Source organism: Mauremys mutica, chromosome 6 (genome assembly GCF_020497125.1).
Source record: "Mauremys mutica isolate MM-2020 ecotype Southern chromosome 6, ASM2049712v1, whole genome shotgun sequence".
Lineage (NCBI taxonomy): Eukaryota > Metazoa > Chordata > Testudines > Geoemydidae > Mauremys > Mauremys mutica.
Genome location: NC_059077.1, coordinates 66,420,237 through 66,443,417, shown reverse-complemented (window position 1 = coordinate 66,443,417; position 23,181 = coordinate 66,420,237). Strand labels below are relative to the sequence as shown.

The 23,181-nt window shown below is 42.2% G+C and overlaps 1 protein-coding gene across 8 annotated transcripts in view; it reads left to right on the top strand.

The window, feature by feature from the left end:
- The window catches only part of TMEM232 (transmembrane protein 232), a 133,805-nt gene that overhangs the window by 5,617 nt on the left and 105,007 nt on the right, over nt 1–23,181 (top strand). For 5 of the 8 annotated variants that reach the window (XM_045020178.1, XM_045020182.1, XM_045020177.1 and 2 more), the window contains 2 exons: nt 13,841–13,994; nt 21,449–21,560. In XM_045020178.1, the coding sequence (XP_044876113.1) occupies nt 13,861–13,994; nt 21,449–21,560 (246 nt within the window). In that variant the 5' untranslated portion in view covers nt 13,841–13,860. Of the gene's footprint in view, nt 1–7,273; nt 7,293–13,840; nt 13,995–17,831; nt 17,967–21,448; nt 21,561–23,181 lie in introns of those variants that run through there. The other 3 variants (XM_045020179.1, XM_045020184.1, XM_045020183.1) reach the window with 3 other exon arrangements.

Below are 23,181 nucleotides of genomic sequence, written 5' to 3'. Positions count from 1 at the left end.
TTGGATGGATTATAAATCCTCATGCTTCAGAGCATCAACAAATCTTTAACTATTGGGGGTTAGTAGAAAATTTTCTCTGAAGCCAGGTTATCTTATAATTGCCTATTACAGGCTTTCTTACATCTTCCTCTGAAGCGGCTGGTACAGGCCACTGTTGGCGATAAAATACTGGGTTAGATGAACCACTGGTCTGATACAATATGGCAATTCCTATGTTCCTGATCAGTTTTTGAGTATGCCGCAATGCCTCACTATTAGATAAACTTTTCCATCAAAACTGCAATCTAATACTAATACACTTCCAAAAAACAAAATAAAATAAAAAGCAGAATTTCTTAGAACCGGGGAGAGTTAAAGTAAATCCACTGTGAAATCCGCTATTGATAATTTCTGATTGGATGAATTCCAGTTTACCATGTTCAGTACTTTGATGCTATAGTGATAGGTGGTATAGAAACACATAAGGTAGACGCCATTAAATTATCCATTTTACCTTCGATGTATCCTGGATAATAATACTGGGCCTGGTTTTCTCCTTGGAAATTATGAGATGGGCCTCTACTTGCCCAGGATCTTCAGAAGAAGGTCCAAGCCCCCATCAGAATACCAAGGTCTTCAGCAGAGGGCTTCTGGAAGCAGGGTATCACAGGGAGCTTGCCAGTGGCAGAATCTTCTTGGGGAAGCCTGTAGTAGATCTTGCTTTCCAGCAGAAAGATCTTGTTTGGGAACAGTGGGTATATATTTCTAGTATATCATAAGAATACATTAAGGTTCCTGTTAAAAAATGATGTCATGAACTGTATATTTCAAAAAGGATTTCCAATTTCATCCATAGGTTTAAATTTTTCCTTTCTTTCAGTACCTCCTGCTATGCCATTATGCTTTTATAACCCAAGATGCAAACCCCACTTCTGTACACACATCATAGAAATTGAATTACTACTATTGAACAGAAACCTTTCCAAGAGCTTAGTTCCTTGGCTATAATGAGTGCTTAATTATTGATATTGTATGTGACTGAACACCATAAACACAGCTCGCAGGAGAGAGCAGAAACAAATTCTGGCAGTATAAATTCTTTTTCATCTAACCTGGTGAGAGAGGTTCAAGTTAAAATAGCAACGAGAACATATTTGAACTACAATATCACATGTTGCTAGATAACTTCCCTCTGTAACATTCCTTTACATTTCAGTGAGTCTCCAGTCTTTCTGGATGCTGATGTAGAAATCTATTACTGAGATCACAGATCAGTAAATACCACTAGGGTCCAAGACTATCCTCAATGGAAAATATAGTAAAAGAAAAAATATCCCTAACATCAGAGAATAAAAATAATTATGAGCAGTAAGCAGCATGGGGTTAGAACAGGGGCGGGCACATTTTTGGCCTGAGGGCTGCATCAGGTTTCCAAAATTGTATGGAGGGTCGGTTAGCGGAGGCTGTGCCTCCCCAAACAGCCAGGCGTGATCTGGCCCCACCCCCTATCTGACCCCTCCTGCTTCTCGCCACCTGATGGCCCCCCGGGACTCCTGCCCCATCCAACCCCCCCCCCCGGTTCCCTGTCCCCTGACAGTCCCCAGAACCCCCACCCCATACTGCCCCGTCACTCCATCCAACCCCCCCCCCACTCCTGACTGCCCCTCTGGGACCCCTGCCCCCATTCAACCCCCCTGTTCCCCACCCTCTGACCTCCCTGACTCCTATCCACACCCCCACCCCCTGACCACCACCCCAAACTCCCCTGCCCTCTATTCAACCCCCCTGCTCTCTGCCCCCTTACCGTGCTGCCTGGAGCACCCGTGGCTGGCGGCACTACAGCTGCGCCACCAGCCATGCCACCGCGCAGCACAGAGCACCGGGTCAGGCCGGGCTCTGCAGCTGCATTGCCCCAGGAGCTCGCAGCCCCGCCGCCCAGAGCATTGCACTGGCAGCGGAGCGAGCTGAGGTTGCGTGGGAGGGGGAACCGCAGGTGAGGGGATGGGGGCTAGCCTCCCCAGCCAAGAGCTATGGGGCCGGACAGGAGGGTCCTGGGGGCTGGATGTGGCCCGCGGGCCATAGTTTGCCCACCTCTGGGGTAGAAAGAATACATTTTGCAAACCAAAGCTGATTTTTAAGGATAGGATAACAACAAAATTATCAGATGGGAGGAAAAGTGGTACTCTTGGATTTTAGTAAAACATTCGCTAATCTGCCTATACCTCAAAATACTGTATATGGATTATTATCACAGCTTTTGCAGCCAAGGGATCCTTTAAAAATACTTAGCAATTCTATAGCACCTTCTAGTCAAGGATCTCAAAATGCTTAACATGTATTAATGAAAGTAGCCTCACAACACTCCATGTTGGATAAGGTAGTTGGTTTGTAGGGAGAAACATGCTTCCTTGTTATTAGAAATACTATCATTGGAGCAGAATGTCTGCAGCAACTATGGTATATCATGGCTGTGACCAGTATTTCAAAAATGTACTCTACATTTACTAGTCTAGGAACTAAAGGCTCAATCCAATACCCACTGAAGTCAATGGGAGTTTTTCCATTGATTTCTAGGAGTATTGGATCAGGCCCAGGGATTCCCAGCCAGGCTGAATAGAATCTATGCTTCTGTGACCCCAGCACCCTTCAATTTAAATGAACAAAACTGTTGTGTGCCGTATATTATATACTGTATTTAATTGTAATATACTATCAATCAACTTTATATTTAATAATTTTTTAATTTGCAGATTACTACAACGATTCATTGAACAGTGAAACAAATATTCACTGAATGTATTTGGTGAATTTCGCAGATTTTCATTTAATGTTTTCATCAAAGACTATTTGACCAGCTATAAATCAGGCTGCAAACAGCAAATAAAGTACTTGTAGAATATATTATTAGATCGATACTGATAAAATTCATTCAATAATGCATTCACTGAGTATCATTAGGACATTACTACATCTCTCTTGCCCTTTTTTTTTAAATATCTTTCTATAACTGGCTTCACTCCACTTTATCTTGCCTACAATAGATCATAGTGTTTTTTTCCTGAGTTGTCTTCAATGCCCATTTCCTCTCCCTCTACCCCCATATCTCCTTCCCTATCTTTCCCTTCATTATGTTCTCTGTCTTCTCCTATATATTTTGTCTTTTTTTCTTTCATCAGTTTCTCTTCTTAAAATTACTCTTAACATTGTTGAACTCAATTATATTTACACCCATTTTAAGGCTTTTTTACACAGCATAAAGTTGCCTTAGAGTAATGAGAATCTGGTCTAAATTAATTATTTACTTCACACTGGGTGCATTCTGGACCTGATCCAATGCCCATTGTAGTCATAGATTCATAGATTTTAAGGCCAGAAGGGACCATTAAATCATTTAGTCTGACTTCCTGACTAACACAAGCCATAGAATTTCACCCAGTTACTTCTCCATAGACCCTGTGTCTGACTAAAGCAGAGGTGGGCAAACTACGTCCCGCGGGACCGTCCTGCCCGGCCCCCGAGCTCCTGGCCGGGCAGGCTAGCCCTGGCCCCTGCCCCTCAGTTCCCCCACAGCCTCAGCTCGCTCACTCCGGCACCATGTTCTGGGTGGCAGACTGTGAGCTCTGTGCTGTGTGGTGGCAGTGGCAGTGTGACCCGGCTCCAGTCGGGCGGCATGACTGTAATGCCGCCAGCCACCGGTGCTCCAGGCAGCACAGTAAGGGGGCAGGGAGGGTTGGATAGACGGCAGGGGAGTTTGGGGTGGTGGTCAATGGGTGGGGGTGTGGCTAGGGGGCTGGGCAGTCGGGGGAACAGGGGGTTGAATGGGGGCAGGGGTGCTGGGGGGGTAGTCAGGAAGGGGAGGGGGGTTGGATGGGGCAGCAGGGGGCAGGGGTTCTGGGGGCAGTCAGGGGACAGGGAGAAGGGGTGGTTGGATGGGGTAGGGGTCCGGGGGCGGCGTCAGGAATGAGATGAGGGGGTTGGATGGGGCAGCAGTGGTCTGGGGGCGGTCAGGGGACAGGAAGCGGGGGGGTGTAGATGGGGCAGGGGTCCCGGGGGGGGGGGCTGTCAACAAACAGGGGGGGTTGGATGGGGCAGGACTCCCAGGGGGGCAGATAGGAGGTGGGGGCCGGGCCATAACCTCCTCCCCTAACAAGCCCTCTATACAATTTACTAAACCTGATGCGGCCCTCAGGCCAAAAGGTTTGCCCACCCCTGGACTAAAGCATATCTATTTTATATAAGCATTTCATTTGAATGGGCCCAGCTAATCAAGCAATTCAGTATTGCTCTGTATGACTGTATGTCCTCATAATTATTTACCAATCCACCAATCTTTATCTCATCCACAAATTTTATCACCAGTGATTTTACTTCCAGCTCATCGATAAAAATGCTGAGGAACGCTGGATCTAGTACTGATCCCAGTGGAACCTCATTAGAAACCTGCTCAATTCAAGATGATTTCCCATTGACAGTGGATTTTTGAGATGTCAGTTAGCCAGTTTTTTGACTACTTAACATGCTTTATTGATATTGCATAATGCTAATTTTTTAATCTGAATGTCACGCAGTACTAAATCAAACACCTTACAAAAGTCTAAGTCTATTACATCTATGCAGTTACCTTTACCAACCAAACTTGTTATCTCATCCAGAAATATGGAATCAGGTGTGTTTGACAAGAACTCTTTTTTATAAAACCATGTTGGTTGACATTAATTATATTCCAGCCCTTTAATTCTTTATTGACTGAATCCCGTATCAGCTTTTCCATAGTTTAGTGGGACTGATGTCAGGCTAACCAGCTTATAATTACCAAGGTAATGTTGGTTGTCCTTTTTGAATATTGGCATGACATTAGAACTCTTCCAGTCTTCTAGAATTTCCCCAGTACTTCAAAATTTATTAAAAATTAACATTGACATCTCTTCAGCCAACTCTTTTAGGATTCTTTGGTGCAAGTTGTCCAAGTCTGCTGATTAAAAAAAGTTGTTTAAGATCTCCCTTAGTTACTACTAATAGATTGAAAAATAGTTCATTATCATCATGTGATATAAGTACATTATCCTGATTCTATCCAAATACTGAATAGAAATATTTATTGAACACATCTGCCTTTTCTGCATCATTAATAACAATTTTACCATTTCCATCTAGTAAAGGGCTTATACTAGTTTGTTTGTTCCTGATATATATAAAAACTCCTCCTTTTCCTTAGATCTATCACCCATGGATTTTTCTCTGATGTCTTTAGCTTCCCTTACTTATTTTCTACATATTATAACTTTTAACTTGTATTGGTTGCTGTCTACTTCCCCTTTTTTCCATTTATTCTTTATTATATATAATTTCCATTTGTGGCCTTCACTCTGTCTTTTAACCAGGATGCCATTTTACCCAAAGATTTCTAATTTCTCAATTGTGGAATTAAGCCATTTTGGCCATCTAATAAATTCTTCAACAGCTCTCAATTTTCATTTATACTTTTCTGTCTAATTTTTTTCTTCCAATCTATTTTGCTGATAATTCCTCAGCTGTAGAAATTAGCCCTTTTGAAGTACCAAGTATATATGTTACTGGTTGGGACTGTCCTCTTTTTGTCCATCTTGAATATAATCTGGTAATGATCACTGTTCCTTACACAACCACCAACTTCCAGTGGAGTGATCAATTCATTTTATTCTTCTTAATGAGGTCCAATATAGAGATATCTCGCATGGGTGCAATACCTTTATGGTAGAAAATTATCACCCATAATTTTTAGAAACTTTCTATTGACTGCAGTGGGTGTTGGATTCGGCCTTTTGTAAACTACCATTTTTATACTCTGATAAAGGAGCTGGAATCAAATCTTGCCCCAGCTGGCACCATAATTAGAAGAAACACTGCCTGTACATCCTTTGCCCTAGTAATCCTATTAGGGTAAAACAGCATTCCAGAAGACAAGCTGGCACACTTGATGCATCTCTGAGGTAGATTATACATAGATGCCTGCCATCTGCTAACTAACACTTACTGGGATGGCTACACATACTTCTCCAAGTTATAAATCCATTCCTCCTGAGGACATGATGCAGAGGCTGGCTCTTCCTCCCAGGACTCTCCTAAAGGTGTGGCCTGACAATTTGTTCAAGGACAATTTCTTTCTCTACTACACCTTCTTTCCCACAGTTACTCACCACTGCAGAGCAATCCGGCTTTAGCCTCATGTAATTCATGCTGTAACCTCTAAACAAAATTGATAAAAGCTGGGGTACTATGCTAAACTTAACACAAAATTTCCGGGTCATGGGATTTGGGTGGGTTTTTTTTTAGTTTGTTTAAACTCTTCATGACTAGTTAATTTGCATAAGAACCTTGAAGATCAAAAGCCCTGTATGATTCATAAGGATTATTTATTTTACTAGCTATTTTTGTTTCATTTTCTGTCTTTTTAAAAATTTTGATGTTAGTACATCTCACACTGACAGCATTTTGATATTGTAATGAGTTGCCTTGACATTGTTTACCATCATAATTTGCTATAATAAGTGGCCTCAGCAGACTTGAATTGACAAATTCTTTATTTTCTTGGCACTGTAATGCAGTATCAGACAAGTTCTTTAAGAATATTTCATGAAGTAAAGGCTGTTAAGTCCTTGGAGGGAAAAAAAAAGAAAAGTGGAGGCTGTGCAGTTGTAAAATGTGTCTCAACTTTAAAATCTTAGTCATTGTCAAAAAGACACTTCATACCAAAAGTTCTATGTTAATAATTGGTATTTAGTTACTTTTTTAAAAAAGCTCTAGCTTTAAAATAACAGTTTGAAACTTCATCCTAAGTGGCTTTTTTTGTATTGAAAAAGAATAACCTTTCAAGGAGAAATCTGCATTCTAGCTGAAGGTTCTATATGAAGTTTCTGCTCAGTGCCATAAAAATAAGGCAGATAAACATATCAAGAGTTTAGCATTTTAACAGTCTCAGTGAAATTCTTCTGCATAAGTGAGTAGATAAATGACAATTTTTTTTTCATTTGTATTTTTTTTTAGCCAATGGTTGTTTGGCAAAATATTCTAAATTTTGTATGTATGTTATAAACATTTTCTGTACTTTAGGATTTTGTCTATTGAATATTTTATATTGATTAAGTTCTGCTATTAAACCCTGTTGTTGTTTTAACAAATGCAACAACAACAATAAAAGAAAAAAAAAGAAACCCAAACCAATATTTAGCTAGTACCTCTGCAGTCTTGAGTTAAAAATCATTTCTTTTTCTTTCTTTCTTTCTTTCTTTCTTTCTTTCCTGGTACTTATAATCAGGAGGAGCTGGTAGTTGGAGGTGAGTACACCTTAAACAGAAATTCAGTATCTGGCCAACCAAACTAAAAACCAGATACTATCTATTTAAATAACCCTGCACTTACAGTAGCAACTTAAGCAGTGGAACTTACACTACCGGTATACTGCAGTGGAACTTACACTATACCGTTTCCTCTCCAAAGAGAGAAAGATGTGTGTTTACAGCTCTGGCTGTGAATAAGGATTTCTACAGCTATGTTTTTGCCAAATATGAATAGAGATCCCATTCTCTATCAGTATATAACTTCAACCACAACAGAGATGGGCCAGAAGAGGGCTGTATTTCTCCTTGTTTTCCTCCAAAATGTCACTGTGTTCAATTCTCACAAGATTTTCAGGTTTCTATTTTTTGGCTGCTGTCTTAATTCCCACCTCGACTCACCACTTGTGAGTCATTTTCTGGCTTGTACTTCTCCACAGACTCACTCCCAACTCTGAGCTGTAATCTACTACCACCCATGGTAATTTGCTCCCGGCTACAGAATGTATCCCTTCTGCTTCTGAGCACAATTTGTAACTCATTAGATGCCTGCTCTTCCTGATTGTGTTAAGGTGTCTTGCTTGAATTTGGCCTAAGTTATTTGTGGCTCTATGCTATATACACCTCTTTAAAACAAAGTACATTGAGACAAAAAACTGTATTCAGATACTGAATTAAACTGATAAAGCCATACAAAAAAAATCAGTGTTAATCTATGGATAGGATACATGTGGTTCTCCATCATGGTGACTACCTGTATCTTGCTGGCTAGTGGGTGTTATTTTATACCCTGGGCATGATTTGGTAAAAAGCGTGCTTCCAAAATCTTGCATTTTATTGAAGTGAGACACATTTTTGCTCAGTCAGGCCCCAAATGATCTGAGAACTTCAGATACTAAAGAGATAAGGCTGAAAATATTTTTATGTCAGTGTTTCATACTTGAATTTTCTGTCTTCCATTGATTCAGTATAGATCCATGGATTTAATAGTTTAGTAGGATTAACAAGTGACACTTTTGTTTTATCTGTATCAGTTTCTATGATAAGTGAACTCTCACATTATTACAACTGTAATGCAATAGGTATTTGTGTTCTATGCATATGAATAGATCTCTCTGACCACAATTTCAAAAACAGCTTCTAAGCTTGCATCTTTTATTGTCTATGTATAATAATTTGTAGCCACAAAGTATAACATTTGTGTATGCAAATGATATTTGCCAGATTTGCATGCACACATTTTGTCTCTTGGGCTTCAAATGATTGTGCGTACAAAATTTTGGGTACAAGTTTAGAGACCAGAACAAGGCTCATTTGCAAATTCAGTCTTTAAAGTCATATTAATCACAGTAAAGTTCCTTTAGTCATACAAATGTGCAGTAAGTAAATAAATGATACTATCTAGTTACCTCCAGGGTCCTATTTTCATCCCCTCTTCCATTTATAGCATCATACATTGCACTTACTGTGTATAGCACTTTCCATCCAAGAGTCTCAAATAATTAATTAGTATAGCTAACAGTTCCCTTCTTTGGACGCCCCCCTGTCCATCTGTGAAGTAGGCAAATGCTGTTAATCTCATTTTACAGATGAGGAAGCTATGGGACAGAGAGTTGAAACAACTTGCCCAAAGTCATACATGACTACCTTGTTATGGTATCTCTTAGGGTACGTCTACACTAGAAGACTATTTCGATTCATCTTAATTCGAATTTCTGGAATCGACCTAATGTAGTCGAAGTTGTGTATCCACAATAAATACAGTAATTCGACTGTGTGAGTCCACAGTAACGGGCGAAGCGTCGACTTTTGAAGCGGTGCACTGTGGGAAGCTATCCCACAGTTCCCGCACTCCCCGCCGCCCATCGGAATGCTGGGATTTCCCACCAATGCATGCTGGGGGGGGGAAACTGTGTCGAGGGTGGTTTTGGGTAACTGTCATCATTCAACCGTCACTCCCGCCGGCAGGAAATCAGTTCGCGCACTTTTCCTGTTATAAGTGACAGCGCGGACGCCACAGCACTCCACTGCAACCATGGAGCCCGCTGCGATCATCGCTGCACTTATGGCCGTTGTCAACTCCTCGCACCTTGTCGAACACCTCTTCCACAGTGAGATGTTGAGAACTCGGTCGAGAAGGCAACGGCAGCGTGGTGAGGACATGAAGTCTCAGAGTGGCACAGACCTCTCAGAAAGCACGGTACGCCGCGCCGTGGAGATCATGGTGGCAATGGGTCATGTTCATGCTATGGGATGTCGATTCTGGGCCCGGGAAACAAGCACGGACTGGTGGGACCGCATAGTGCTGCAGGTCTGGGATGAATCACAGTGGCTGCGAAACTTCAGGATGCGTAAGGGCACTTTCCTTGAACTGTGTGACTTGCTGTCCCCTGCTCTGATGCGCAAGGACACCCGGATGCGAGCAGCCCTGACTGTGCAGAAGCGAGTGGTCATAGCCCTCTGGAAACTTGCAACGCCAGACAGCTACCGCTCAGTAGCGAACCACTTTGGTGTGGGCAAATCTACCGTGGGGCTTGCTGTGATGCAAGTAGCCAACGCAATCGTTGAGCTCCTGCTCTCGAAGGTGGTGACCCTGGGAAACGTACAGGTTGTCATAGATGGCTTCGCCGCAATGGGATTCCCAAACTGCGGTGGGGCTATAGATGGGACTCACATTCCTATCCTGGGACCAGCCCACCAGGCCAGCCAGTATATAAACCGCAAGGGCTACTTTTCCATGGTGCTGCAAGCACTCGTGGACCATAGGGGACGGTTTACCAACATCAACGTCGGGTGGCCGGGCAAGGTTCATGACGCGCGTGTGTTCAAGAACTCTGGTCTGTTTAGACGCCTGCAGGAAGGTAGTTTCTTCCCAGACTACAAAATAAATGTTGGGGATGTGCAGATGCCTACAGTGATCCTCGGGGACCCAGCCTACCCGCTAATGCCCTGGCTCATGAAGCCCTATACAGGCGCCTTGGACAGTGAGAAGGAACTCTTCAACTACCGGCTGAGCAAGTGCAGAATGGTGGTGGAGTGTGCTTTCGGACGTCTGAAGGGGAGATGGAGGAGCTTACTGACTCGCTCGGATCTCAGCGAAAACAATATCCCCATTGTCATTGCAGCTTGCTGTGTGCTCCACAATCTGTGTGAGAGCAAGCGGGAGATGTTTATGGCAGGATGGGAGCTTGAGGCACATCGTCTGGCTGCTGATTACGCTCAGCCAGACACCCGTGCGATTAGAAGAGCACAGCGGAAAGCGCTGTGCATCCGGGAGGCTTTGAAAGCCAGGTTCCTCAGCGAGCAGGGTAACCTGTGACTATTAACTTTGTTTATAGAGAAACGGAACCTGCCCCTGTTTCTTTACCCAGTTTCTGTTGACTCTCCTCTACAGTTTCATATCCCGTTCACCCCGTTTGCCCCCTTCCAACACACGTGTACAAATAAAGTTAATAGAGCATTGTTCAGCAACAACCTTCTCTGGACTACTGACTTCGCGTGAAAGGGTTGACACAGGGACGGTGACTGTGCTGGGTTGGGTGTGCAGTGATATAGAGACCGCTTCTAGACTATAGGACTGATAGGCTCCTGCTCGTACAGCGGTCTCTGTGGTGAGGACTGGTACAGGTGCGTGTGCAGGAATGGGTGAGGGGTGCAGGCTTTGCGACGGAGTTTGGGTGCAGGCTCTGGGCTGGGGGTTGGGGGCGTAGGAAGGTGTGAGTGGTGTGTGATAATGGGGAGGAGGTGTAGGGGGTTGCGGGCTGGGGGCTGATGGTTTGATGCATTGTAGAGGCTCAGGGCTACGATAGAAGGGCAGGGTGAGGGCAACCTGCCTTGCCACTTGTGGATGGCATGCTCAATGACCCTGGGGCAGCAGACAGCATTTCTGCGGGTAGCCTCTCTACTGTGAGACAGGGACGCGGCGCGGCGGGGGGGGGTGTGAGACGACACGCCGGGGGAGGGGTGGCAGGTGGGGGCTGGTACCTGCTCCAGGCAGGAAATTGACGGGGCTGGGGGAGACCCGCGTGGGACAGGGCACGATCCAGGCATGGCCGGTGGAGAGACCCACCTGCAAATATACCTGGCGCAGGGCACCTTCCGCCTATGAGCAGAACATGAAAATCACCCCACAGACTGACCAGGGTGACTAGAGGCTGCACTCTGTGAGTGACCAGCTGTTGATCTTGCCCCCATATCTGTACCACTATTAACGGTAAAAGTCCTATGCAATTCCCAAACCATTCTCCCCCCTTCACGGAAAGTATTCTGCAAAGAAACCTGACGGGAAAAGAAATTACCAAAAAATAAAAACTTTTAATAATGAACAGCACATTAAGGGAAGGACTTCTCTAAAGTAAGGTACTGAGAGCGTTTTGTAAGTTTAGCACTCTGCTGTGGTGCATTAACATTTTTCACGGCCCCTGGTGCCCCTTCCTCTAGTCATTTTGGGTGATGGTGGGATTGGACTTTGCGGCGGGGGGCGGCGGTCGCAGATGCAGTGAAGGGGAGCTCCGTCCTCTTTCCTGCGGTGCTGCAGAATATCGACAAAGCGCCTGGATCAGGTAGGGATACAGTTGCACCTGTGTGATGGGAAAAAGTGAGTGAATTCCATAGAGAGATTTTTTTGGTCAAAAAAGAAACAAAGTCTACTCAGTGTGTGTGAACAAGAGCAAGCACAGCACCTCTGTGATGAGCACTCACTCGGGGAAAGTTCGATTTCTCTGGGTTCGCTTTCATTGCCTGTGGTATTGCACTGCAGACCAGAGAAGCGGGGCAGGAAAGAAGAATCCATGGAGCGGCCAGGCATGGTAAGCCTAGTTTTTTTTGCAGCTTTAAGTTGCATCTACAGCACTGTCCTCCTGCTGCAGGCAAACATGAAAGCAGAATCGGTGCCCCTGTTGCAGCCCCTCGCGGCCGTTCCCTGTTAGAGATCCTTGTATTCTCCCACTCTGCAGCCTCCTACACGTGGCTGTACAGTGACGCTTCTTGTTATGCAAAGGAACAGTTAAGCACAACCATTAATAATGGTACACAAATTACTCTAATTACATGCAGGAGTCTGCGCGCGACATCACACTGAGGAGAGTGTCACGGAGAGAGAGAGCGCGCATGCTGGAGGAAAGCCAACACAACCCTGGGGCCTATGCTGCCATGCTCGTGAAGGCGCTGGTCCCCGAGTTCCAGCTGAGAGCGTTGCGAGGAAAAGTGTGCTTCCTCGGGGCACCCAATAAGCAAGCCCTGCCCAGGAACCTCATGCAGAGGCTTGGCGATTACCTCCTGGAGAGCTTCCTGGAGATGTCAGAGGAAGATGACAGTTCCATCCACCTGTACATAGACCTTGTGTTCGCCTAGTTGTTTTCCCAGTTTATTTAAAAAATAAATGTTAACATGTTTGAAGCAGTTACCGATTGATCCTTCTCCTGAATCAGGGTCCGTGGTAACGGGTGGGGAGTGTTGGTAGGGGATCTCATTGACGGTGACGAAGAGATCCTGGGTGTCGGGGAAATCTGTGTTGTAAGCGCTGTCGACTGCCTCGTCCTCTTAAACTTTCCCGTACGCGAACATCTCAGAGGAACAGTCCGTTGACAGTATCCCATCCTCTCAGTCCACGGTCACTGGTGGGGCAGTGGTGGCAGACCCACTGAGAATGGCATGCAGTGCCTCGTAGAAGCGGCATGTCTGGGGCTGGGCTCCGGAGCGTCCGTTTGCCGCTCTGAGTTTCTGGTAGCCTTCTCTCAGCTCCTTGACTTTCACGCGGCACTGCGTTGTATCCCGGCTGTATCCTCTGTCTGTCATGGCTTTGGAGACCTTCTCAAAGGTCTTTGCATTCTGTTTGCTGGAGCGCAGCTCCGAAAGCACAGACTCATTGCCCCACACAGCAATCAGATCCGAGACTTCCCGGTCAGTCCATGCTGGGGACCTCTTTGTAGTGTGAGATTGCCTGGACTCCTCTGGTGGAGAACTCTGCATCGTTGCCGGTGCTGCTGAGCTCGCCCCGATGAGCAACCAGGACATGGGATTCAAACTGTCCAGACAGGAAAAGGAATTCAAATTTTCCAGGGGCATTGACTGTGTGGGTGGTCAGAGCATCCAAGCTCGGACTGGCGTCCAGAGCGTCAGCAGAGTGTTGCACTCTGGGATAGCTCCCGGAGCTACTAAGATCGATTCGCATCCACACCTAGCCTAATTCGACATAGCCATGTCAAATTTAGCGCTACTCCCCTTCTCGAGGTGGAGTACCGAAGTCGAACTAAAGAGCCCTCTATGTCGAATTAAATGGCTTCCTGGTGTGGACGGGTGCACGCTTAATTCGATTTAACGCTGCTAAATTCGATTTAAAGTGCTAGTGTGGACCAGCCCTTAGAAAGTGTAACTGTCGTCTTCTGTGAGCATGCTGATGTTCCTATGAGAAGGAACAATATGGCAGAAGATATGTGTCTTCACATATAGATTGTGAATAGCTGTTTCTCTCACTAGTGAGGATACAATAAAAAATCCCAATTCAGTGGATTGTAACGTATTCTGTATTTGTTTTGTGTGATTTTTAGATTGATTATAACATGAGAAGATGCCAGTTATCAAAGTGCCAGTGGTACACAGATTTGGAATATTATCCAATAGACAACATAAAGAACTTCAAAAGGAACTTTTGAGAAAATATTTGCCAAGTCATTCATATGAAATCCACAGTGACAAGCCTATGTAAGTGCAATTTAAATATAAACCGTAAGATCACTTTATTATTTACAGTAGAACAGTATGTGGTCAAAGTTTCTTTAAGTTTTAGTTTCTATGGATCATTAACTTCTTGTATAGAGTTCTTGAGTTGACTAACACCTTATTATTTGTATAGCCATTCAACTCTGGATGTGCATAAAACTTGAAAAAAAAAATTGTTCACTCCCAGTAAGAGCAACAAAATAATGACATCTGTCAGATACACCTTAGAGGCATTTCATGGAAAGCTTGCTCCCAGTCATCCCTTCCTCCTAATCCAAATGCTTGGGGAATTTGAATGGTTGATTGCAAAACCTAGAACTGGCCTATTACAGATAATATCAGTCCTGTCTTTTCACATCAGTTAGGCATCTAACTGGTATCTAACTCCGTCAACGTGTTTTACCTACGTGTAGAGTTTGACTGCTATATTGGGGAGGGCAAAGCACGCCACGCACATGCATGCACACACATGCACACCAAAGTCAGTTCCTTTGGCTCACTGGCTCTCTCTTCCTGCCTGGAGTGGTACTTGGGCTTCTGGGGAGGGGGATGGGGGAGCCCCAGCTGCTGCTGGCAGCCACTCCGGCACAGGGTGCTGCAGTGATGTCACTACTCTGGTGCTGTTGTCGCTGCTTCTCTGCTGGGGCTGCTGCTACTGCCGAGAGGACACTACATTCCAGGCTCCTTCTTCCCTCCACCCACTCCTGTATCCTCTTCTCTTCCCCATCCTCTCTCTCCACTGTCCTCTGCCCCATCCCACTCTCTCTTCCCCCCACCACTCTTCCCTCAGTCCCCCCTTGTCCTGCCCCTCTTCCATGGGCACTAACCATTGTACAGAAAAGGGGTGGTCACTAGGATCAAGGAGGCGGCGGCTGCTGCAGAGGCAGCGACCCGCAGTGCAGAGACAAAATTACTCTGGCTCACGGCAAGCCGAAATGTGCAGGAGAGGAGGCACAGTGTGAGAAGGACAGAGACCCCTTCCTGGGCAGGCTGAGCCAAGCAAGCCCTGCAGGGCAGCTTGGCACTTGCAGAAATGGGGGGGAGAGGGGGAAGGAAAGGCATGTGACACCCTCCCATGCCTCGCCTCTGGCAGGACAATGCCCCCTGCACTCCCCAAACTATGCCTATGATGTTTTATTGTTCATTTGAAGACACCGGGTCTGATTAGCATATGTGTTTGTAATGCAAATGGCTTGCTTCTACATGAAGCATGTTCAGTAGACTAAAGTCTAAGGCCAAGATCCCCAACCATTGTGACTCACTTTAGCGCTATGGAAAATTGGTCACATGGATGCAGTTTGATAAATTCCAAATCATTTGAGATCACTTAAGGCCAGATCTTTAGCTGATATCAATTAGCAAAGCTCCCTTGAAAAATATCCAAGATCTTACAAAACTCAGAAGGTCCTGAAATCAAACATTCATAAATTCCAAGGCCAGAATCATTGTGATTATCTAGTCTGATCTCCTGTATAACATAGGGCATAGAACTTCCCCAAAACAATTTAGTTTGAACTCAAACATATCTTTTAAAAAACATCCAGTTTCGATTTGAAAATTGCTATTGATAGAGAAACCACCATGACACTTGGTAAACTGTTCCAGTAATTGATTATCCTCATTGTTAAAAACATATGCCTTATTTCCAGTTTGAATTTGTCTAACTTCAACTTCCAGCCATTGGATTCTGTTATATGTACATCTGCTAGTCTGAAGATCCCATTAGCAAATATTTGTTCCCCAGATACTGTGATTGTCACCCCTTAACCTTTTCTTTGTTAGACTCAAGGAACTCAGTCTATTTAGTTTATCACTATAAGGGATGTGTTTTAATTCTTTAGTCAATCTCATGGCTCTTCTCTGAACCCTCCCCAATTTATTAACACCTTGAATTGTGGACACCAAAACTGGATCCAGTATTCATGATAGGCTCTGGCTTACTGAGAAAGTTTTGGTATTTTTTCTTCTGGATAAGGCCATAACACAACAACCTTAAACTTGAAAAAATACCTAAGCTGATCACACAGAACCAAATTACTCTTCTCCATTTTGATTTGGACTCTCTTACAGTTTTTCTTTATTCTAGTGAAATTTTCAGAAATTTAAGATCGCAGATGAAATATAAGGAAACTTCTTAAAGGGGGCATAGTTCTAAATCAGAGATCTACAGTATAATAGAAAGTTGAGCTATTAGATATCTCCACGTCTTCCCTAAAAAAAAAAATACTTGAAAATCTTTTACATCTGTCAGGTCCATTGATCTGCAACTTGTGCTTTTTGTGGACATGTATACAATTTGTGTAATGCAGTGGGTGAATGATAGTGATGCTCTACACAAAATTGATATTTGTGTTATATATTTTTACTTTTTCCAAGAAGCAGTTTGTAACAACAGTAAGGATCTCCATGGCGATACTCTATCAGGAATAAACAAATAGGTAGTTTATCAGCTTGGAAATGTATTGACCAGACAGCAGGCTACTGCCTGTAGTTCACTTACTGCTAGTAGGACAACTGATTCTGGCAGTTAACTCAGAAATAAAATAATACAACATGACTGCATAAAAATGCTATGCCTGTGGTGATATTTATTTCACTCTTCAGCTGGATCTGTATGCAAAGTATTTTGTGTAAAGACATGATACTAGAATCCATCTCTTAGGAAATGTATCCTAATCAGTAAATGGCCACTCTGGCACCCCACAACTGATGTTGAAAATGCTATAGCTGCAGCATGCATCGGACAAAAAGTTTTAAATATAATTTCAGAAAGAATGACTGAAGCCTTTTGGAACTTGTCTCCGTTATTATTCCATAATGGATGGAGTTCATCCAGGAGTTTTGAAAAAACTTATGAATGAATTGGCTGAATTTCTAGATAACTAAGTAATCTTTCATTAAAATTAGCAGAAAGTTATCAGAAGACTAGAAAGTAGCAAATATTGTAACCATCATTTTAAAAAGAGCTCAGGGTGGGATCTGGGAATTCTTGACCAGTGAGCCATACCTTCAGTACTAGGTAATTTGGTAGAAACAATGAGTAGTGAAAATGGTGAAACATCTATATGAATTATAGAAACAAATCAGCCCTGTTACCATAAAGGCTAGCTGTACCTCTCTAATCTAGCAGAATTCTTGGAGTAGGTCACAAAAATAGTGCATAAGCAAGAATTGCGACATATAATTTATTTGGACTCTCAAAAATTTTTTTGACGAAAGTCTCTCACAATAGGCTGCTATGGAAATCAAATATTTATGGAGTGAGAGGTAAAGTATCATCATGGGTCAGAAACTGATTAAGAGACAAAAAATAAAGAGTAGTAGTCGAGGTCATGTTGGATTACACTAGGATTGGTAATGTTTAATATATTCATTAATCAATTGAAAAAGATGGATGAACAGTGAAAATTGGCCGATAATACAAAATACTGTAGGATAGCCAAGACAGGAGAAGAACCATTAGGCACTCCAGAAAGACCTAGCAAAGTTAGGTGAATGGAAAGCACAATGGCAGATGAAGCTCATTGTTGGTGAATGTAAAATAATGGATGTTGGAAGGCATAATTTGAAGTACATATTAGAGCTTGTCAAAAAACTGGTAAATTAATTTGCAACATTTTTGTCAGATAATTTTTAGACATTTATGTGAACATCCACAGTTGCATTATTTATAATAAAAACATATATATATAAGGCATGTAAACCCTCATGATTCAGGGCATAAGACAATCACTAATTGGATGGGGTTAGCAAAAATATCCCTTATGAACAGGTTATATCCTAATTGTCAGCTGTGGGATTCTTGTACTTTCTTCTGAGGCACCTTGTGCAGGTTGCTGTTGGAGACAGGATATTGGAGCAGATGTACTGATGGTCTGGTGTAGCAATTCCTATGTTCAAAAAGGATTTGTCAGATCTACGCTAGCAGTTAAATTATTTTGAACACTAACTAAGGTGAGTGGTGGGGAATTTGTTGCTGATAACCATTTTTAGCCCCTGTCTGTTTTCTGAATATAGATGGACCTGTGTTCCATTCATGTTGCAGATACTAGCTTGACCTTAGAAAAAGAGAGGAAAGGAAATTGACAGCTAAATAATGCCTGCTTGACTCACTTGAACTGTTCGGTTGACTTCAGTGGGACTGCACAAGTGAGTCAGGGGGTCAGGATTTGGCCCAAGATAATGAGGAAAATGAAGTGTGAGAAAATGGAGAGAGTAACAGACGCAAAGAAAGATGAATAGCGGAGATCAATAGATACACTGGATGGAAGAACCAGCTACAGAAAAGGAAGCAGGGAACAAAATACAGAGAAAGAAAGATAGGGAGAGAGAATACTGGTTATCCTAACTTTGGTAACTGTATAATTTTGCCTTTAAGAATTATGTGGACAAATAATATGTAGATATTTGGTAAACCACAGGAGTAACAGGAAATAAATCTTTTTTTTTTATCACCAGTGTTTCTCAATCTAAGCTCTGGGTATTTATACAGTGCTTTGGTAGCATTATATTCTCCTAGTTGGTCCTTACACTGATTAAAGAACAGAAGTGGTTAGTAACGTTTTAGAGCTGACAGTTTTGCTGCCTAGCAGCTTACTGCTTTTTTTTCTTTCTTGTCTGTAATGCTCTGTCACTAGACCCTAATGCCTATATTTATAAAGACTTCCTTTTTGCACCAGTCAGCTATTGGTTAAAAATAGCTACATTACTTTGCCATTAAATATTCATTAAGATGAGCTGTCGCAGACTGTAAGAAGCATCCAATTAAGCAGTTCAACTTCTACACATAAGGCTACAAATGAGCAATCTTCTATCTTTTCAATAATGCATCACAGAGTGCAGTTATTATGTGTAAAATAATTGATAAGGCATAAGTTATTTGTAAAATATATACTAGAAATAGAAAAGTAGATCAGAGAGGATGATTTTGCCTTGGGACCTTCCTCTGAGGTTGGATAAAATGTAACATACATATAATTTTTCCACCACCGGAGGAAAGCTGAAATGCTATGTCTAATCTCACAGTACTTTCTATTTCTGATGTGTATTCTGTATCACAGAATCATAGAAATCAGAGATGGAAAAAACTCGTTAGTTTTTATTCATCCCCCAACCCAGGTAGGATTGTAACTATGGGCTTGATCCAATGGAAAGATTCCATGGGCTTTAGGTCAACCCTGTATGTTTTTTTTTGTAGCCAATACACTGACCCAGGCTAGATTTGTTTCCAAATTGTAAATCAGCTTGTATAACACTGGTGAATCACCAGAAGTAAAAAAAAAGATGAGCCCAGTTTTTCTGGTTTGGCCAAGCTGAACTCAGTGCAGGACAAGAAATGGGGAATGAGGCGGGGAAGGTGGTTTTGTGCCATCACTGTGCACCCCATATTCTGGGGATGCCCAGTCTGGGCGCTCACCTAAATTACTATAATCTGAAGGCACGTCCTATGCTTCTTTCTAGTAGATTCATATTGAAATTACTGTCTTATATATGTCTGCCATCTACTGGTTAATTCCTACCTGCCTTAACTTAATGATAGATGCAGTGTTGTTGCAGCCGTAAAGAACTCTGTGTAAGCACAAAAGCTTCTCTCTCTTGCCAACAGAAATTGATCCAATAAAAGATATTACCTCGTCTCTTTAACTTGTTGACGTTCATTTTAATTCTCCATTTTGCTTAATTGCTGATGCCAACTCTCTGTTTCTAAGCATACCTACTGCTGACTGCCAAGGCCCTGAGTACTCTGCACAAGCTCAACCTAAATTCTGTGGCACACTGGAAATTGTACAGCAGTTTCATTTAAATTAAAAGTTGAGGCTCTAATTGAATTAAATAAAAAAAAAGAATACTGCACTGGTTGCAGTATTCCTTGTGTTATTTCTCAGGAGAGTAAATTGCAATTTCTTTTGCTGTCCATACATTTAAAATATTTATTGTCGTGCAGAATTGTGTACTGATGATATATAGCTGCATAGTAGAAGTTGTCAGGGAAGGAAGCCAGGGGTTGTGGCAGCTAGGCAAAGGAAATCTGTAGTTTCAGAAACATCAGAAGGCATAGGAGGCAGTCTGAGGGCTTGTCTACACTGGCAATTTACAGCGCTGCAACTTTCTTGCTCAGGGGTGTGAAAAAACACCCCCCTGAGTGCAGCAAGTTTCAGCTCTGTAAAGTGCCAGTGTAGACAGTGCACCAGTGCTGGGAGCTATGCCCCTCATAGAGGTGGTTTTTTTAGAGCACTGGGAGAGCTCTAAAAAACCACACAAGGCACGTTAAAGTGAAATTGTGGAAGGTGTCTGTTAGTGAATGCTTGGTAAACTGGTCAGCAGTGAAATAGTTTATAATGCTGTAATTTAAATTGTCCTTGGTAGGTTGCAAAGTCAAAACCCTAGCAAAATGAAAGGAACAGTTCACACCTCTTTCAGAGCTATTGTTTGGACTGTCTGCAGTCTTGAGAAGACAACACTTTGCACTACATTGCTGGTTTAACATGACCATAAAACCAGTTTAACCAACCCAAAAGGAATCACTCCAGTATATAAGGCTATGTCTACACTGCAGCCGGGAAGTGTAATTCCCAGCCGCTAGCTCGGCTTCAGCTAGCTGGTTGTGGTGGCACCGGCAACAGTTTGGGCTAGCTACCTAAGCACAATCCTGTCCAAGATCTTAGGTGTGTACTCAGGTGGCTAGCCCAAGTTGCCATCCATGCCGTCATGACCACATTGCTATTTTTAGTGCACTAGCTCGAGTAGAGTAAGTCCATGTATGTCTACCCGAGCTGGGAATTACACCTCCCAACTGCAGGTGTAGAGGCTTATATGCCACTGACCTTCCTGCTGCCAGTGTACACGTTTTTTTCTCCTGCTGATTAAAGCTCATCGTAATTAATTAGCCTATTGGAGTTGATATGGCTACTTCCACCTTTTCATGTTCTGTATGTATATATATCTCCTTACTATACGTTCCATTCTATGCATCTGAAGAAGTGGGCTGTAGCCCATGAAAGCTTATGCTCAAATAAATTTGTTAGTCTCTAAGGTGCGACAAGTACTCCTGTTCTTTTTAGGGAAAAAAGGGTGAATGCAATCCTAGCCATATTGAAGTCAATGGAAAAACTACCATTATAAGGCCAGTGTGACTACTGAAGACTACTGAGTGCGTGGCTGGGACAACCTTGTAAAATGCTAATCTTTGGCTGAACTTTAAGCACCCCCTATTCCTGTTAAAATCCAGCATAAATTAGAGCAGCCTTCAGGTAAAACAGTCTGCAAAGATTGATACTGTACACTAACTCTTTTATTGAAAAACAACATACCATGCCTTTACTTTTTAAAATCTGTTTTAAAGTAATTCTTCCTTTGGACACTTTTATAGCACTTTGAACCTTATTATTTAGGAAATGAAACATATATCTGCAACAATTTTTTGGATATTTCTTTAGAAACCCCTTGGAAATCACAGAAAAATTCATTCAGAAGTTCAATGATGCAACAAATCCACAGGATAAAGAAGACTTACTAGAACTAGCTAAGAAAATGCTTGCCAGATGCAAGGTTTGTGTACACAATAAGGGACCGTTTATATTTTTATTATTATTGCATTTGCATGCTCTGTTTTCTTTATTAAAAAAAACAAAGATAAAACTTTTGTTGGGAGAAAGGATTGTGTGGGATGAGAGAAACAATTAGAAAGTATAAGTGAAATGTAATATTTAATATCTATGCTCTCAATGTGTATTGTAACGTATATTAAGTTAGCCAATATAAGGGCTTGTATATAATACCTCTGTTGATCATCTGGCCCTAGGTCTCTTCTCATTGCTTAATATTTGTAAAAAAGAACATTTCAGGAAAATATTATACAGATTTTTCACTAGTTTATAGCTGAATGGACCTGTTTTAAGTTTCTTCAAGAGAACTTTTAGCAATATGCAGTGATTAGCTGTTTAGCTGGAATGCTGTTCTGACATGTTTTCATGTTTCATTTTATTTTGTCCATTAAAATGTTGGCAACTGTTTTGAAAAGTGAAAATAATAAGCACAACACTTTGAGACCCCTAAATGATTCCTTGTGGGCTTACTAAGCCAAAAATAGATAATATGTAGAAACAGAGTGGCCATTCAAATTTGAAAGATATTAAAAAAGCGACATGATTGGCATTTAATAGGCCTTAAAGAGGAGGCTGTGGTGCTAATATAATTTCTGCTACCATCCAAATTAAAAATGTATACATTATGAAGTACACGTAGGTCCTATTTGCAAATCATGGACTTTCAGTATGAATATTATCTTTTTTTTAAAATGGACCTTTTACTTGCCAGGAAAGGTGCATTGGCTAACAGTGTTCCAAACCTCTTTCCCCCCCCCCCCTTCTATAACTGGCACCTCAGAGAGGCATGTTAGTGAGATTTGGCTGATTTTGTGCTGGAGTACAGATTTCTATTTTGATCAGATTAATTCTGGATTTTTTTTCAATTCCAGAAGAATACTTACCCTGACAGTGATAAAGATGCATCCTCCTTTAGCACTAGTGAACAGGAAGGCAGAGCTGGAAAACTGCCTCAGCTTAGCACACTTACTAATTGTGTTAATTCTGTCATCGCCAGTGTCCAAAAGCTGTTGCCTTTCCATCCTTCACTGTTGTGCCAATGCTCAATTTGGGTTAGATGAGAAAGGCTAATTTTAATGGCAAAAACAATGGAATTATTTGTACAGAAAGCCAATGAATACTACCAGTTGCAATCAGTTGCGAGAACGTAGAAGGGAATCTAAGGGAAAGAATGTTCAGATAAAATGTTTTTCTGTTGTTTATCCCAAGAGCTAAATGCATGCAAAATGTTATGAAAATCAGATGTAATGTACTGTATGTTATTCTTGTTTAACCAAAAGAGGTGAACAAAAATGTCCCAACATTTTGGCTATGAAACCCTCCATAAAAAGGACATCTGTTGAAAAGATTGTTTTGATCTAGAAAGAGTGGAATTTGCAAAAAGCTAAAGTTTAGAGATATATATTGTCAGGATAGCATATTGTTGATTCCCTATCAGTTTCAGCCCTACAGAGATAGTAATAGTAGTGTCCTTGTACTAAGTTGGCTGGAGTCACTACTGTGATTCAGAGATGGTAATTAATTGTTTTTGATTCAAGGCACTTAAAATGGGTAATAATACTGTA